Consider the following 19,290-nt stretch of genomic DNA (forward strand, 5'->3'; position numbering starts at 1 on the left):
TCACACACACAAAAAGGTTAAGCCTTTAAGATTGACACATTTCAATTGTATAGTAAAATTCCATCAAATTGATTTAAATAATCCTTACATATTCATTCTATGAATTGAGAATGAATAACGAGTTTAAATGAGTAAAAAAAAAAAAGCCACAAAAACATCAGTGTACTAATTATAAATTATAATATTTTATGAACCCACAATAATTAAAAGACAAAAGTATATTGTCCTTATTTTAAATTCATGTGATATTTCAATGATATTCTGAATGATGTCAGCTTTCTAATAAATAGCTATAATTGCCCATTTTATACACATGATTTTATTAAATTAATCTATTTTTATGATTCATGTCATATTGGAAGTATTGATCTTGATGGTCCTTAAAACTGGATTAAAAAAAGGTGGTGTCACTATAGACTGTGTCAAAGGGTGTCACCCATTACATGTTCAACAGTTTTGAAAAGAGTATGTAAACGTGCGAATTGGCCTGATACATAGAGTTTCAGTGGAAATCTATTCACGTAATTTGAAAGATGTCATCATTGAATGCATTTTGTGCCAAAGCAATGATAATAATCCATAGTTAAGCCCACACATACTGTAAAGTCCATGGGTCAGAAAGTAAACGTCCTGCCATATATTTATTCCACCCATGAACTCAGCCAGCTGATTTCACAAATTAGTTCTCTCTCCTGTGCTAATTAGCAAATCCAGGTGATTGGAACAATACTGAGGAGGACTTCACACCTCTGCATATACTGATGTTGTGCTCACTGTGTGAAGAGTTTAGAAAAAGTAACCCAAGTATTGTGAAATGTGTCATTGCAAAAAATGTCTGAAGCACTACAGACCGAACCACACCAGTTACATCACTAAACACCAGGGAATCATGGCACTTTTTTTTATTTAGAGTCCACATCTTAAATGTACATCATAATTATTACAGCACATTGAATGATTTCATTTCATTTTTGTTCTCTTGAAAAGCTCTGGAAAACCTTTCCAAGTCCAACTCAAGCTTATTTAAGAATCTTTACATAAAGCAAGAAACAAACTGCAAGAAGCGCAGCAGAACTTCAAGTACCTGTGAGCGATACTATACATGGATTTAATCGTAGCATTGATAATTAAATAATCAGTGTTTGATTTTGTTCATACATTTAGCAAAGACAAGCATTAAAATGCAACAGACTGTTGTTCTCACCCTGATCAACGCAAGCGTTCGGTCAGCGGTTTAAAAGATTGGTAGTTAACAGCACAGTGATGTAGTAAGGGAGCGACGCTTTGGCTCAGAGTACACTTCTTATAAATAATGATGCATGACAGTTCTGAGAACATGCGTCACAACACACACACACACACAGTTTAGTTTCATTTATATTGACTTGACCAAGCTTGAAGGTGAAGTGAGTAAATTCTGCACGACTAAACAGTATTGCAAAAAATCACTAGATTTGAACACTTTCAGAAGTTGGACTGTGCAAAACTTGATGCTAAGGCATTGTTGGCGGGTGCCAAGGTGTTTCTATGAGGTTGTTAAACAGCTCTAAGTGTCTTTTTCCATGTTGCTAAGATGTATACTGGTCTAAAATGTAAAGAGCCCATGCACATCTCTATTATTGTATGGTCTATAATTCGACTCCATTCTTCAAAAGCAAATCTAGCTGATTTTTTGTGGCTGTTTTATTATCTGGAAGGTGAAAATTGCAATTTGATCACTCTAAATTGATCTAAAATCTAATTGATCACTAAGAAAAGTAAAACATAATTTCCTCAACAAGTTGCACAATTTCACATTCTAACACAGACTTTGGTGCGCATTACATGCTGTTTAACAGACAGGTAGCGCCATATTTCATTTTTTGACAGGAATGAAAACGATGCTGTGATGGATAGAATTACAGTGCGCTCAATGGATTGTACTGTTGTTTAACATACCGATTGTTCAGCTGACGAAAAGTCAGACTAAGAAAAGTTATATACTTAGTCTGATCTGCTCATCACTGTTAGAATGATTGAGATGGCCAATCAAATCAAAGGCGGCAGGGTTTACTGTTCACTGAAGACGAGTGAGAAATCAAACACAATGCTTTTAGCTTTAATGGTGAGAGTGTATGGTAAGATGTAAGTAGCTAATCATATAATATTTGACAATTGTTTCACGACAGAAATGTTAAACGACCCACAGTAATATCCAGTGAAGCAAACTTCGGAACTTTATCAAGTTTTGCCGTTTCGAAATAAAACATGGTATCATGTACGTTATTCATGCATAACTGAAAGTGACGAGACCAGAAACATTTAGCGTTTTCAACATTAGCGATACGAATACGATTGCATGTGTGCATATTTAAAAATAAAACATAATTTGCTAATAGGTTTATTTGATTAGTTCACACCTACAAATATTTCTTTATTCCTTTAAATCTCTTTTAATCATTTAATTAATTTAAATAAAAAGACCACAAAAAAAAAAGGTCCCCCCGCAAAGTACAAGGCATGGTTACGGCCTTGTTTAAATTTCGGTGGCTTACACAAAACGATCTCGGTTTCGTTTGGTACCGAAGTGAGACAGAAATTACACACTTTTCCTATTTAAAAATGAACTTCGAGATCTAACTATGCAGGCATGCGATTTAATAAGAACTAGCACAGAATCACTCACGGATATAAATACTCAACTGACCTGATTATTTCCTTATTAGGTATTTCAAGACCAAAAAAGAGGTAAATGAGGAATTCAGCTATTTCACTCCCCATTACGTGCTGACTTGCGGTAATCATCCATCACGACTAAAAAAACATTATCCACATCTACCTTTACTAGGAAAAATGTTTAATTGTGAGGTATTTCTCACTGCAAGTGAAAATCATTTAGCTAAATGTCATTTCATGGGCGTGAAGGAAAGTTTCTTACGTAAAACCTCATAAACTCATTTCTTTATTTACAGAAGCCTTTTACGATGGTGATGAAAAGCATCCATCAATGTCAATATCAATAATCCCCATCTGGAAAGTTATTTCACCATCTGGAATAAATTTCATTTGAATACACAAGAGAAAAGGCGCAGTGACTTTTGAGAACAGTGAAGGCACCAGGACACGCCATCCGTCTAGTGCAACCCAAGAGTGACAGGCGATTGGAACTAAAGTAACGCAATTATGTTTATCAAGCACGCATCGTCCCACAGAAAGAAGAATCGGGGGCATGTCTTATCTATATTGATAGGCATCATCTCCACTCAAGAGTTCAGAACACGTTTGGTCTTTAGTGAAGGAAACGGATGCTCATCTTTTGTTCGACGTCCACTTTTTCCAACACCTGAGGAACAAAAAGAGGCATTTTAAAAGAAATAGTTCACCCAAAAACAAAATTTGGCATTATTTAAAATCCCCTCCATGTCATTCCGATCCTGTATTGCTTTCTATCTCCCGTGAAACACAAAATAAAACTCTGGGGTGAACTATCCCTGTGGGTGGGGCACACATAGTTTGAATTCTAATCCCTTTTCCAGGAATTACCTTGGTGAACTCATTGAATGAGATACACATGTCTCCATTAGTGTCCGCCTCCTGGATGGTTCTGTCTGCAATGCTTCCAAGTTGCTCATCAGAAATATTCACTCCAACCATCATTCTCAGCACCTGGGGGGAAAAAAGTTTCAGTCTTATTTGGTTTTTACATTGTTATGCAGTGTACTCTAGAGGCTGAAAAGCAGACTGCAATTCTTTATGCATTCACTTTTTTTTCAAATGGCTTATTTCGTGATGAATATAATTTGATGTGATCTCCTGAGGTTTAAAAAAAGACCATCTACTGAAACTAAGCTGCAAAAAAAGGTTCATACTGAAACCCTTGGATTTCTAATGTCAGAAACCGGAATAATTAAAATACAATACATTTCCATGCCTGTTCAGTGTTGGCCCACCAGTTACATTAAAACAATACAAGTAGGATGGATACTATTTATATTATGGTTCCCACACCTTGGTTAACTTCAAATTCAAGGACCTTTAAGGACTTTCCAGGTCCAATACCCTCAAATTCAAGGACTTAATGTGGGGACAATATAGTGTAGATCAAATCCATTATATATTTTCATATATATATATATATATATATATATATATATATTCACATATCCAAATATCTTGAAACTTGCATTTTCCAGGCATCACGTTTCAGTGGTTTCAGCCTATTTTTGCAATGTTTCACGGTGTATCTGTGAAACGGTGAGGTACCATCGTAGTAGTTTCGTGCGCGCGTGAACGTCATGGCAACGTACACAAAGTACCTCACGCGGGAAGCACTTAACGTAATGTGTAAATGCGAGTAACTGGCGTAAATCAAGCAAGCTAGTATTCAAGTGTCTCGAAGTGTTGGCGAAATAACACATTAGCGGACCGGAAAAGCTCTTGCACAAAATAAATTCAAGCACTTTCAAGGACCTGTATCTATTTTCAAATCAACTTTCCAGGGCCTTGAATTTTGTTTTTCAGATTCACAAACTTTCAATGATTTCAAGGACCCGTGGGAACCCTGATTATATTATTATATATATTTTTTACAATAACTGTTTATTTGTAGCTTTGTGCATCCACTGATCAGCAAACATGAACAGAAGCTCAGAAGGCGTGAGCACTCATTGGTTCTTGCTGACGCTCAAATGTGATGCGTAACACAAGAACGAACCTCATTGGTTCTCACACGTCAAGAGAACATGCTTGCGCTTCAGTTTACCAAAGCTGATGAGCGAGTTGATTAATGTCTATACGTGAATAAAGGCCAAATTCAATCTGTTCATCATATTAAGTGATCGTGTCTCTTCAGAAAAATTTGGAATAAACCTCAATTCATATGGATTAGTTTTACGATCTCTTTATGAACTTTCAAAGTGAAGTCAAAGTTTCAGTTGCGTAGCTGTCAATGGAGGGACAGAAAGCTCTCAGATTTCATCAAAAACATCTTCATTTGTGTTTCGAAGATGAATGAAAGTCATACAGGTTTAGAGTAATGAGGGTAGTCAATGACAGAATTTTCATTTTTGGGTGAACTATCTCTTAAATGTGTAGTGACAGATTGCTGTAGCGCCTCAGTTCAAGCGGCACGTGAACCGATCACCTCTTCCTACTAGTTATAGCACCAAATAAACATAAATGAACATAAGAAGGTATGTAGTTTCAACTGCGGAAAAAAGTCAATGCACGCCATTTTTCAAGTTCAAGTCCACCAACGTTAATAAACTAACTTTCCTGTCTGGTTTGTTTGTCGGACAAAATGGCGGATTCGGCGTTAAGATTGTCTGTCAATCAATCAAACTCCCGGCGAAGGGTGAATTCTAATGGTCTGAGAGTGGAAAAAGTTATGATAAACTATGCAACCAAATAAACTAAAATATAGTGAAGGTTTAAAAAATAAAATGATTTAAATAAATGAATGAATAAATAAATATTCCCTTGTGGAAGATTACACATGCTAATGATAATTAAGCATTTTGTAGCTAAATTAACATTAAAGTGTTCATTGATTACACTAAGTTTTATGCATTTATGCAAAATATAACAGTAGACAAATAACAAACATTTATATCGGTTTTCTTTTTCATCTTTGATAGTAAAACAAATATTTCCCAGAAGTCCCCTAAATTGCTCCTGCAGTGGTGGAGGAAGTACTGAATCTCAGTACTTAAGTAAAAGTACAAAAAACCAGAGACATATTTACTTTAGTAAAAGTAGAAGTACCACAATGACAACCCTACTTAAGTAAAAAGTAAAAAGTACGAAAAAGTGTAAAAGTGTACGTGTAAAGGGAATACTGCTGGTATAAAGCACCTTATTTGTTTAAAGTTTTTGCAAACCACATCACTACTAAACCTACCTTTCTTTTACTGTCTATGAAACCTACCAATGCGTTTCCTATGCATGTAAAAACTAATTTCCGCGTATAAATTGCACGATAAACACACTGCGTGTTATAGAGACGCATTTAGTGTGACCGGGTTGATTTATCTATGGCAACCAAACTTCACTGGTGAGACAGAAACGTGCGATGAACGGACGGTCAGGATGACGTTTTGGCAGGGGAAAAACTGATCAGAAAATGTAACGAAAATGTAACAGAACGTTGTAGAAATGTAGTGGAGTAGAAAGTATAATAATTGCTGCAAAATGTAACGAAGTAAAAGTAAAAAGTATGCACTATTGATTCTACTTAAGTAAAGTACAGATACGTGTAAAATTTACTTAAGTAAAGTAACAAAGTATTTGTACTTCGTTACATTCCACCACTGTGCTCCTGAATGACCTTTTGAAATCCAGCTGGAATGACTAAGAGTTTTCCCTGTCTAACAGAGTGTCTCCCACGAATACGAATAGCTGGTTTCAGGTGGCAAGGGCATGTGAGTCAGAGCTTCATTGTTCAGACGGTACAGAACGTTCTTTTGTGTCGAGTGCAGAGGCTTTCTGTTGTCCGTCATCAAGCACGATTCTCTTACCTGTAGCAGCTCGTCTCTAGAAATCTTGTCATCTCTGTCGAGGTCGTATAACCGGAAAGCGACTGTGGAGAAATAAGAGAAAATCGAATTATTATGAAAAGCTTTAAACCGCAACACTATGGTCATGAACACACTGCAAGAGCTGGTGGCAGAGAATGTCTTTCCTGAGCTGAAATAAAGAGTAGCTGTGAACTAAAGCAGGTTTCACAGAATCATTAAAAACAGTAATTAGGTTTAAGAACAGGATCAGTTCAAGGCAAGCCCTTCGTTTTCTTTCGGGAAATGACATTTTGCCTGTTTATAAAAGCTTTGAAGAAACTGATTGTTCAGGTCTGAATTTGTATTTTCTAAAACTAATTTTAATGTGTCTTTTATTCAAGTTTTATATTAAGTATCTAAAAGGGCATTAGATGATCATTCCTTATGTTGTGACTTTTTAAACCTTACAGCAAAAATAGCGTTGGAGATGTTGTTCCATTTATTTTTGTGAATCAGTTAAAACTGGCCATTTCAATGAATTTATTCTGCTATTTGTGTACAGTATTTCACTCAAAGCATTTACAAATGTTCATGGAGGCCCTGCAAAATTATAAACATGGAGGCAAAATTATATATACACTACCGTTCTGAAGTTTGGAGTCGGTAAGATTTTTATCTCATGCTCACCAAGACTGCATTTATTTGATAAAAAAATACAGTAAAATTGGTAAATATTGTGAAATATTATTACAATTTTAAATAAGGGTTTTCTATTTTAGTATATTTTAAAATGTAATTTTATTCCTGTGATGCAAAGCTGAATTTTCAGCATCATTACTCCAGTCTTTAGTGTCACAAAAGATTTGCTGGTCAAGAAACTTTTCTGATTATTATAAACTTTTCTAATTATTATCACATAGTTGTGCTGCTTAATATTTTTGTGGAAACCCTGATACTTTATTTTCAGGAATATTTGATGAATAAACAGTTCAATAGAACAACATTTATTTAAAATATATATTTTTTTGTAACATAATCTTTAAAATTATATAGGGACCTCCAATAGTGAGCTATAAAAATGCTCCCAGGATTAAAGACATTAGCCTTTACAAGAAATGACTTGCCTGCTATGAAACAGACAACGTAGTTGGACGGAGAAATACAAGGAATGTTTAAGTGTAGACGTTGCAATCACTGTGATAATGTAATTCAATCCAAATAATTTGTAGATGTTTGCATGAAGAAAATGTATCCAATTAGATCATTTATTAATTTTAAAAGTACATATGTGATCTATAGGCTTCAATGTCCTTGTAATTGTTTTTATGTGGGCCAGACTAAGCGTAGACTGTACTAGTCTATATATATATATATATATATATATATATACTATATAGTGGGTGAAAAACAGTATGTGAGCAGAGTAGTATATCCAAATTCAAAGCATTCATAAAACACCCAAAAAGTCCCCGGATGACCTACTACTCCTGCTGAGATTCTGAAGTGTGCATTCGATGGACACTTTAGTATCCCATGAGGCCACGGGAAAAGATTTGTTAATGGAAGTGAACTGACGCTGGTATGTCACATGACAGTGACAACAGTGGATATAGTACGTCCGAATTTCATTCATTCTACACTCATTCATACTATATAGAAAGTACATTTTTAATGGTCGCAAAGTTAGTTTCAAACCAAATGTATTACCTACTATTAGGGCTGGGCAAGTTAACGCGTTATTATCGCGTTAACGCATTTATTAATTAATGGCGACAATTTTTTTATCGCACGTTAACGCAGTTTTTTTATTTTTTTATTTTGAAAGTCCGTTGCACACTGGCTCTGAATAGGACATAGGCCTACAGTCAAACCATGATCACAGGAGGGGTGGGATGTTGGTCAGCCAGCAAATAACCCACCCAAACAAGCAGTGGAGAGGCTTTGGCAGGTTCTCTCAGGGGAACAGAAAGGGAGACAGCGCTCCGCGAGTGAATGACAGGCGCTCTATGGATAGTAACCATGGCAACGGCTTCTGTGCGCTACGCAGCTGTAGTCTTTTTAACTTAAATTAAAATTATACATAACTTTACCTGATGTGCCTGCATGCGTGTAGTTTAGCGGGGATGCTCTGCAATGTGAATTCCCTTCTGTTGATGTCCTGATAACTATTTAAATATTGGAAACTCACAAACAGCGAGCCGAGGATCAGTCTCTCTTCCAATGATTTGTACTGCGCGTCGTGTACAAAAAGTTATAGACAATCAAAGTCCTTTTAGACAATTCAACTTCGGCAACGGGCGGGCGCGGGCGCGTGCGTGAGGCGAGCATGACCGCAACAGTTTCACAGAACGCATCCGCTTGTCGCTGCACCTGTGCTCGACCAATTCCCCTCACTCTAAAAGGCTGATTTATACTTCTGTTAAGGCCAATTTATACTTCTGCGTCGGGTGCGCGCAGTAGGTACGGCGTAGCATACGCACAGACGCGTACCATACGCCGTACCCTTCGCCGTAACCTGACGCGCACCTCCTCAAAAATGTAACTACACGTCGCGACGACGCGGACCGCAAGATCTGTGATTGGTCGGCTTGGGAGCATCGCGTTTCCTCCTATGTATTTCCGGCGTGTTCTTCTGCACCGGCCGCCATTTTTAAATTCTAAGTACAGCGAAACTGTTAAAAAAAACAAAAACACTCGACGCAGAAGTATAAATTGGCCTTTACGCGTTGGTTGGTTTTACTTCTGCGTCGTTGTCCGCGTTGACGCGCAATTACACATGCAGAGGGAGCATGTGAAACCCGTGGAGCGGTTCTAGCAATCACAGCGCTTGCGGTACGCGTAGAATTGACGCGTTGTTAAATTTTTGGAGAGGTGCACGTCAGGGTACGACGTAAGCTCGACGCAGAAGTATAAATTGGGCTTTACCTCTGTTTAATGCAATCTTAGTGTACGTGGGAAACCATGGCATGACCAAACTGCTACTATCAGAGAAGTAACGTTGGTCGACTTAAATCTCATGACCTCTGACTATACATAGACTGTTTCTGCTGCTAAAAGACACCTGTTGATACCTGTTAAGAAAAAACCCAAGAAAACTGGACTCGTTTTAACAAGCTAGATAAAAGGTAATGCCCTGGCAGTGGCAAATAGCTTTGTTTTAATATTTGATTTGATTACATTAATGTTTAAGTTGAGATTTACAATAAATATTTTATTGCTGTGTAAAGGGAATACTGCTGGTATAAAGCACCTTATTTGTTTAAAGTTTTTGCAAACCACATGTTGTTACACTTTTGTGTATATAGCAGTACATTTAAATCAAAAGTGAGTAATACACTACTTTGGAATTCAATATTAAAGTTTGCGCGTAACAATGCGATTAATCGCGATTAATCGCAAGAAAATCATGCGATTAATCGCGATTAAAATTTTTAATCGTTGCCCAGCACTACCTACTATATAATATGTGATTTCAGACGCAGCAAGTGAATGGATTAGAAAGGGTGATAGATTACAAAGACTTTTACAAAGGATTGTAAAAGTTTGGATTTTTCTGAATTATATTTAACTCCATTCTTCTATAAATTACTATTATTATTTTTTCTCTCTCTTTTCTTAATTGATGCATGTCATTATACTTTGTACTGGTTAACAATATGATAGGTCCCTCTGCAATGGTTTTTTTTTTCTTTTTTTTTTCAACTATTTTTATAACTATTTTTAATGTTCTATTGTGATTAGCCATGATGTAAATAAAGGTCATTTAACTTTTTTTTGTACCGGAAGAAGTGCCTTGGACTCTTTTCTATGGTGTATGTTTGAAACCCAACCAAAGAGCACCTTCTGGGATTACTTCACAAGGTCCTTCCAGCAAATAGCTTTCCAAGATGCTTTCTCTGATCGATATGAGAGATGTTTGGGTTGAACTTACAGAGGAGTTTGTTGGTCCTGCTGTTGAGCGGCTCTCCAGGTGTCAGGACTTTGTTCTTCTCATTGTCCTCCACAGGACGGAAGTGAGCCAGAGTCCTCATGAAGCCTCTAAAGTTCACCTGATCCTCACTGAGACACATGAGAGAGAGAGAGAAATACACAACTTTAAAACAACTGCAACTGATATCTGAATCTCTATAGGCCCAGACGTCGCTCCAGACAAAATCCCTGATGCTATAAAAACTGTTGTCCTAATTTAGACTCGTGCTTTACAATGTTTTTTACAGACATAACCACAAGAAAGTTTCTTCATGCTTCAAGAAATTTGAGTCCACAGTAAGAAGCAAACACTCGAAACCAAATAAACCATGAAGAAACCAACAACCCATGTGACACCACCCACATGCTGTGTGTTTTGAGAGAGTAATGACACAGTTTGAAGCTGTTACTAAACATGTTGTATCATACAGTAACATAATCTCAGCCACAAACTCACACAAACAAACACTGATAAACTTATATGGAAACTATATCCTCTGAGAAATCTAGACGAATGTGATGAAACTGGTCAAGAATTTCCCCCAAAGCCAAACAAGAGAAAAAAATGATATATTAACTTTCATTTCTTTAAAGTATCCATAAAAACGTTGGTTTCCACAAAAATATTAAGTAGAATACTGAAGACTGGAGTGATAATGCTGAAAATTCAGCTTTGTATCACAGGAATAAATTACATTTCAAAATATATTCAAATAGAAAACAGTTATTTTAAATTGTAATAATATAGTATTAAAGTCTTTACTTTATTTGTGATCAAATAAATGCAGCCTTGCTGAACATAAGACTTCTTTCAAAAACATTAAAAAGTCTTACTTACCCCAAATCTTTGGACAGATTATAATTATAATTAAATTCAATGTCAAATTGCAACAACAAAAAAACAACAACTTATTTTACTTTAAGTGAAATATGGACACCCTTTTCTCACTTTAATATTACCCATTTTATCTTTCTTTTCCACTTACTTATGTTTTGTTGTTTTCTTTAACTTATATACATTGTTGTTCTTTGTACAAGCAGAAAAAAATACAGTACACTATACTAGTTCAATAACAGATCTAATATTTCAAATGTCTTCTGAGATGTTACTCACCCCTCTGGGAAGAAGGCATTAATTATCCGATCACCGAGAGGATTTATGGCCAACTCAGGAATCCTCTGGAAGTCTTCTCGGCTGAGATGGGGAGAGAGAGAGAGATAGAGAGAGAGAGAGAGGATGAGGTGTTATTCAGTGCCAGAGGTGTAAAGAGAACCTGAAATCCATACTTGATTAAAAGTACAGATACCTTACAGTGAAAAATTACAAGTTACAGGTCACCAATTTCAGTACAACTTGAGTACTGTGCTTGAATAAGATCATGTTCTTACTTTTTCTCGCTAGTAATTTCTCGCTCAAAATGACATCAGAAGTGGAAAAAGTTGGTCACAAAAAACAAAAAAACATTACATTTACACAAAATCTGACCACCAACTGCAACTTTCAGACGACATCTTTATATTTGAGCTAAACCAAAGAGTATAGGACAGTTACTGGACAACAGCACAGATAACAGTTTTTTGAGGTAGTTTTTTCTTGCATTAGTGAGTATTTCCATTTTATGCAACTTTACACATTTACTACTATTATTAGTTACCAACTCCACTAGGTCTGAAATATATTTTGTACGTTTTAATACCGTAGATCATGCTACAAACATGATGATCTTGTACAACATGATGCATTGCTGTGTCCGTTATCCTATAACAACTTTAATTGCCACTTTGGACAGTGGCTGTGTTTTTTGGTTTACATAGTCTTGCTTTAACGGTCATTAATATAAGATAGTACTGCAAAAAAACTGTTTACTGTAAAGCTATTCTATTGCTGTTATATATTTATTGTCCAACATTTACATTTTAGTACAATTACATTTATTTGCTGAATTCATTTATTTCATTGATAACTTATTTTTGTATGCAACGTTATGTGTACCTCCTGGGAAACGGTCTATCGTTTTTATAACTTTATGAACTGATATCACTTTATTCTTACCTGTCACACTTAATGTGGAGAGTAGGCCTAATATAATTAATTAAATCCTTGAACTTCCCTGTCTCAAGTTATGTGGGCATGGGAAAAAGCCTGGTTAAGTAGCAACTTCTTTTTAACTGCTATAACGTTAACTGTTGTGAGTTAAAATAATCACCTAATTATTTCAACCTAAAAATGACCTCTGCACTGGCCTAAATATATGTATAATATATGACTGCCGAGTCGCTTTCACCCCAAAATGGCGGACGCGTAGGGCTGCTGCTGGGCGCTGGTGTTGCAATGGAACGTTCTATTGGCTTTCACTTCTTGTCAATATACGTTCTTTGGCTAAACTGTCACAGAATGGAACGCACAGGATTGTGGGATATCAAAAGAAGCAAAGGATAGATTTATGATGCCTTCAAAAATCAATTTAGCTGAAGGTATATCAGGAGACAGGAAGTGAAGCTATAATTGGATTTGGACTTGCCTTGATGCCAACTTGGAATTCAGTTGTCCCTTCGGAGGACAGGCAGCATTATTTAGCTTTCGGATGTAGCAAAGTAATTGCATTACTCATTGCAAAAATATTGGAGTGAATTACATATATTTAAATACATTAACCAATTTCATTTATTCAAATACTTCACACCACTGTTGTGTGTAAATACGTTTCGAATGAGTTTCAGGTTTTACAGATGTGCCTCTATGGAAACGAGTCGGTGTAACATTACTGTATTAAGAAAAAGTTTTCCAGTAATAACATGAGAAACCATCCTTTTTTTAATCATTAAATGACTGTTCTTGTGAAAACGTCCTTACCTGAATTCACAACCAAACAAATTTGCTATAGCAATGACTGTTTTCAAGCATTTCTTTCCTGGTGAAAAGTAAATCTGCTGAAACATTTGATATGGCTTGATCTTTTCAGGCTTGTTTCTTTGAGCCAATGAGTATTATTCGGCATGCACACGTCTCTGTGCTCTTGAGTTGACATTGGACAAAGTAATGTGTATAAAGCTGTGCTTCTCAGGACAACCCAACCCTGATTCTGTGAAAATGGGACTTGTTAAAAGGATACTTTGACGACTATCCTTTTATTGTTCATCTAGTAAAGGCTGATACGAGTAATTATAACGTGATTACTGTGCAGACAGCATAATTCGATACGTAATCCTATTACAATGATGTAAAAAAAGAGTTTAGTAACAGATTATTTCGGGGAGTAACAGATTATTTCGGGGAGTAACCTTCTCGGGCATAAGGAAAGTGGCAGTGCCGGTGACCTCCACACACACACAGGACACACACCTTGCCGCCCGGATTTCAGAGGCTATTTATTGTTCAAACACAAGAGACCATGTCTATAATCTCAGTCTGACGGATGTTTGGGGTGACAACAAATACAGCAGGTCATCAACACTGTTACGTGCAGCATTCGGGATTTTTTTTATACTAACCATATCGCTGAGGATGTTTGTTGAAGAAACCATCATTTTAAACCACAGAGGATGTTGTCATTAAAAACAAACAATTATAACAAGAACACAACCTGTGACTTCAGCATATTTGGTCAACAGAATGAGTTTCGTTTCATAAGTCATGTCACAAAAATCATTCAAATCTTTCACAAAAGTGTCCGTTTTCAAAGTTGAATTTGGCTTATTATACAACACTGTTCAAAAAGGTTGGGGCTTTTTGAAAGAAGTCTCTTATGCTCAGCAAGACTGCATTTATTTGATCAAAAATACAGTAAAAACAGTAATATTGTGAAATATTATTACAATTTGGAATAACTGTTCTCTATTTGAATATATTTTAAAATGTAATTTATTCCTGTGAAACAAAGCTGAATTTTACTCCAGTCTTCAGTGTCACATGATCCTTCAGAAATCTTTCTAATATGCTGATTTGCTGCTCAAGAAACATTTATCATTATCAATGTTGAAAGCAATTTTTTAGGACTCTTTGGTGGATGGAAAGTAAAAAAAAACACACATTATAAATGCCTTTACTGACAATTCTATACAATTTATCCTTAGAATCCTTACTGAATAAAAGTACGCATTTCTTTCAAAAAAGAAAAATCTTACTGACCCCAAACGTTTGAACGGTAGTGTACTTTGGTTTATTTATTTATTTATTTTTTACAGTTTATTTAATCTGACTATGATTTTTGACACTTTACACTTTAACCTTCTGGTGGTGGTCAAAACTGACTGAATTTTATTTTTTATTTCAATGAAATGAATGTACTATATTTTAGTTCGATACTGTTTTTATTTAATATTTTGTATTTTTAGGGGATTTTATGGTACTAAATTCAATTTATGGAATAGTTCATCAAAAGTGAAAAAAAGAGTTTATATTATTATGAAAAATGCAATAATTTTTTTTAATTTTATATAAAATATAGATTTTCCAAAACATATTTTACTCAAAAACTGTGAGAAAATTTAAGCCATAAATCTAAACAAGCTGTGTTCCAAATTTGAGGTTGATTTCTCAAATAATTTGCTTTTCAGTAAGATTTTGTTTGTGCGCACTACCAAACATTTCCACTAGATAAAATTCGCTTCCCATTCGTTTCCAATGCGGTCCTTTTTGACCGCGAACAGTATAAGTGTGACTATTTTTTTCCGGACCATTTAATTTTTTAAAAATCATATCCATGATTTATTTATTTTTTGGTTTACATAGCAGGTTCCCGAACCTTCACCAAGTTTTGTACCATTCCGATGAAGTAAAAAATAAAACTAAAACATAAATATTTCCAGTCAAAAACGACCGAACAGCACTAGAGGGTTCATTAGAAACGGTTCATTTTTAAGTAATGTTTATTTGTCAAATGCACAACAATAAAACATACTGCAATACTTGTGGACAATTTGTGCTATAAATGTACTATTACTGCTATATTTACCAGAACACAACCAGCACCACTATGCACAGCATGCGTTAAATATTCTTCATACTTTCATTGATAATAATCATGGTGTGTACAGAGGCCACTCCAGTTCTAAGGACACACGTAGGACATTATGGAAACGACAACGGCAATGTCACACAAGGAAATGCTTTCTTCATTACTGTCCTTGAGCTCCCTCTTTTACAAGGAATATGTACAGTAAATGTCCTATTTTTAACAATGTAATAGGAAAAACCCTTTACTCATAGTCAAAACTCAAACACTGAGCTAGACATTCCTTAACATATTAACTTACAGAGCCTGAGGCTGGAGTGAATGTTAAATTAAAAGCGAGTGTGCAGATATAACAGAGCTGCTTGTGTAATACCTGCATCCTCATTGGACAAAGGTGTTGTAACATCACAGGGTTAAAGTTCATTATTACTCAACTCATGTAACTCATGTGTCTCGTACCTGAGCGCTCCGTTCTCTCCTTTATCGAGACTGTGAAAGCGGCTGTAGAGGCGAGTGATCTGACTGTGCGAGACTGTAACACACACACAAATGAAGTCTGGTTAAGGACAGGGGACATTCAGGTCACAGATGTGATCATCAGATTGACAGTGCTGGTTTAAGGCTTATCTGAATGACCTAACATACTACAGATTTATCAAGATATAATGAGCAAGTTATAAACAACTTGAGATCAATCTAGACAGGATTACAGGGTTTCTGTAGGTTTTATGAAGGTAAATTTAAGACCTAAGATGTTCTGCTCTGATTTAAGACCTTTTTAAGGCCTTTATTTGTATAAAAATAAAGAATTTTAAGACCCACAGAAACCCTGATATCCATGAAAATGTCAAAATATCCAATATCTTGCAAATAAATAAAAGACATTTATTTGCAGGATAAATAGATATTTTGTAATTTGCATATATTTTGATTAAATACACACTGAAGTGAACTTTGCTTGTACATTTGTTCAACTACATTGCTTTTTAAGTCATCAAACCCATTAAAAAAATATAAAAAAGGGACCATAATTCATAAATCAAAACGGTTTTGATTCTAGCTCTACACACTGTTCATTATCTAAACCAACTTCATGAGGTTTATATATATACCGGACTCTTATTGGATGTGTTTCCTTCACTTCAAAATGAATACATTTAGCAAAAAATAAATAAAGCAGCTTTGGAACGGTATATTCCTGGAAATCCCTACACAAATAGGCTAAACTGTTGTTTATCTTTTTTTTTTTAACACAGTAAAGCCCATTTCCGACCACATTAGTGGAACATCTGCCACAACAATTCAGTCTTTGATCAACACACAGCTTAGAGTAAATAAAGTAAGTGAATACAGAACAATCCTACGTGATAAATTAAATCCCACCGGATACAGCGGCACATGTTAAAACTCAACCTTATAAAGAGAACCAGTGTGAAATCCTGGATTCTTCCCTGTAGGCTCTGACACCAGAGGAAGAGAGTGGAAAAAACGACAACAACAAGTAGGAGGGCACTTTGTGTGGCTTTACAGGAATGTAGTGAAATCTGGGCTTACAAACACATAAAATAGGTCACATTCACACAAATCTGGGCATTAGAAACTATGAAATATTAACAGCCATTCAAAACATTTAAAAAGCCTGCAGCCCCTTTGAGTTAGGTTTGCGTGGTCTGTAAAATAAAGACTAACATATAAACCCATATAGCTCCAGTAAGGTATAAACCGTATCCTCAGACTATTTCTAGATCTTGTGGGGGTGTACGTCTCTCCCTGTGGTTCATCCGTGCCGAAGGCCAAAGCACTGAGACGGCAGAGATCAGAAAATGCTGCTTTTCCTGGCCCTCACTGCCTCACACCAACGATCACATAACATTTGGTAAACCTCTAATTACAGCTGGACAGGTGTAAACAGTGTCATTAAAAAATAAATATTTGCATCAGTGCAATGCAGATTACCAAAGCCTGATCCAGATATAACTTCATCCAGATGTCGGCAGAATAGGGCTGTGTTTCCCCAAAGCATCATAAGCCTAAGGTGATTGTAGAACAATTGCCACCAGTGGTCTCAACGATCAACTTAGGCTTACAATGCTTTCGGAAAACGCAGCCCTGATCTGTTCATTCCAGACAGTTGATGGACCCCATTGACTTTCATAGTAGGAAAAAAAATATTATGGAAGTCAATGGGGTCCATCAACTGCCTGGTTACTGACATTCTTCAAAATATCTTCTTTTGTGTTCAGCAGAAGAATTAAAATCTCAAACAGGTTTGAAACAACTTGAGGGTGAGTAAATGTAAATTTAAGTGAACGATCCCTTTAAGCATTTGCCTATTTAAATCCAAACAGCAACTTTTTTTTTCTTTTTTTTTGTCAGGCAGTGTACTGATACAAACACACCAGCAGCTTCTGAAAATGAGAGATATTCATCTGTTGCCCCTCAAGACACACACACACCCCACTCATATCATGAAACAGACAGGCACACACACACACACGCGATCATCTGCCCCATAGAGGAGCAGGGGTCCCCTAGACAGTTTATTTCAGTGGTTCTCAAACCTGCTCGTGAGACCTCTACTAATAGGTTGAGTTGAATTAGGTTTGTTATACAGGTAGTTGAAGCATAGCATGTTGTGAGCTTCTATTTTGTTAAAAAATATAATATTAGGTAGGCTATTCCTATAGACTTTCTAGTTGTATCATAGTATAGTTAGTTAGTATAGCATAGTTCTATCATATAATAGTTATGTATCATTTAGCAGCACACTGCAGGTCTAAAAGGTATAGCTAAATGTCACACCACAGGAAATGCATACTTCCTAAAAGTATGTCAAGTCAACTAACATTACCCATTTAAGACAGATAGCACTGTATTACATCAACGCGTGTGTCATCATCATCAGAACTCTAAAACCAAGTCTATATAAGCAAAACACACTATTAACCCACACAAAACTAATACTCACATCCAGTTTCTTTCTTGATTTCTTCAATGTCCTCTTCTCTGAGTAGAGATGAAGCTCTGGAGCCCATGACTGCTGTTTCTCCTGAAGATCAGCTCGAGCTAACACGTGAAAATCACTCGTTATCTCTAAACACAGGGCTCTAGAAGGCTGTCAGATGAGCAGTCAGCCTCCGCAACTGTCTATCCGGAGAAATGACCCGCTTGCCTCTGGATTACAACAGGACTAGGCGCGATACAAACCAAATCCAGATGAAAAAAGGAAGAGTTTTAAGAGGCTAAGCTAAAGGCAGGTCGGAGTGGATCTCGTGACGTCAGCAAATGCCGATTCGGTGTTTGTGTGCGCTGCAGAAATAACGCGTTTTGATTGGTCTGTGCGGTTGTCTGTCAATGGGCGGGATTTAAAGGGCCAGGCGTGTGCAAAATAATTCCTAGAAATATAATAAAGCGGGTAGAGTGACAATGAAACGGGGATGCCATGTCAGAAAATACAACATGCACAGCATGAGAACAGCACAAAAGAACCTTTAGAGTTATAAAGAAACCCGTTCAAAAGACAAAACCATATTATAAAGACTAAAACAGTCTAAACCGATTGTTTGTTTCTTTATAATAGTCTTCATTGTGGCTTAAAATAAATTTGCTTTTGTTGTAAAAAGAAATTAAATAAAGTATTATTATTATTTAAAACTCTAGCCTATTAAATGGCATCAGAAATGCCATAGTCAAGCTCAGACAAGTAAACTATAAATTATAGCTTGAGAGAAGAGAATGAAAGAACATGATGGAAACCAAGAGTTAAAGTTCATTGCTCTGGAAAAGGCTTGGCAGTTGCCTTACAAGAAGGTTTGTTCATTACACTGTTTTTATGCTTTATTGTTACAAATATACAAATTTAGTTACACTTTATTTTAATTTGTCCCTCTTGT

The 19,290-nt window shown here is 36.0% G+C and overlaps 1 protein-coding gene across 1 annotated transcript; it reads right to left on the minus strand.

Moving 5' to 3' along the window:
- Nucleotides 1-2,958: 2,958 nt before the first annotated feature.
- Nucleotides 2,959-18,682, minus strand: chp1 (calcineurin-like EF-hand protein 1). The gene is made up of 7 exons (XM_056250611.1): nt 18,366-18,682; nt 15,857-15,929; nt 11,557-11,637; nt 10,405-10,532; nt 6,495-6,556; nt 3,523-3,645; nt 2,959-3,322 (listed from the first exon to the last, which is right to left on the minus strand). Exons 1-7 carry the CDS (start codon nt 18,430-18,432, stop codon nt 3,269-3,271), a joined length of 588 nt encoding a protein of 195 aa, XP_056106586.1. The 5' UTR covers nt 18,433-18,682; the 3' UTR covers nt 2,959-3,268.
- Between the last annotated feature and the right edge of the window lie 608 nt (nt 18,683-19,290).

The sequence above is a fragment of the Rhinichthys klamathensis genome, unplaced genomic scaffold (genome assembly GCF_029890125.1).
Source record: "Rhinichthys klamathensis goyatoka isolate OS25496 unplaced genomic scaffold, OSU_Roscu_1.1 h1tg000072l_1, whole genome shotgun sequence".
Lineage (NCBI taxonomy): Eukaryota > Metazoa > Chordata > Actinopteri > Cypriniformes > Leuciscidae > Rhinichthys > Rhinichthys klamathensis.

Coding starts and splice junctions, on each gene's coding strand:
- chp1 (XM_056250611.1), bottom strand. CDS start 18,432: ATGGGCTCCAGAGCTTCATCTCTACTCAGAGAAGAGGACATTGAAGAA. Junction 11,638..15,856: donor GGAGAGAACGGAGCGCTCAG/GTACGAGACACA, acceptor TCCCCATCTCAG/CCGAGAAGACTTCCAGAGGA. Junction 6,557..10,404: donor CAGGACCAACAAACTCCTCT/GTAAGTTCAACC, acceptor ATTTCTCCACAG/TCGCTTTCCGGTTATACGAC.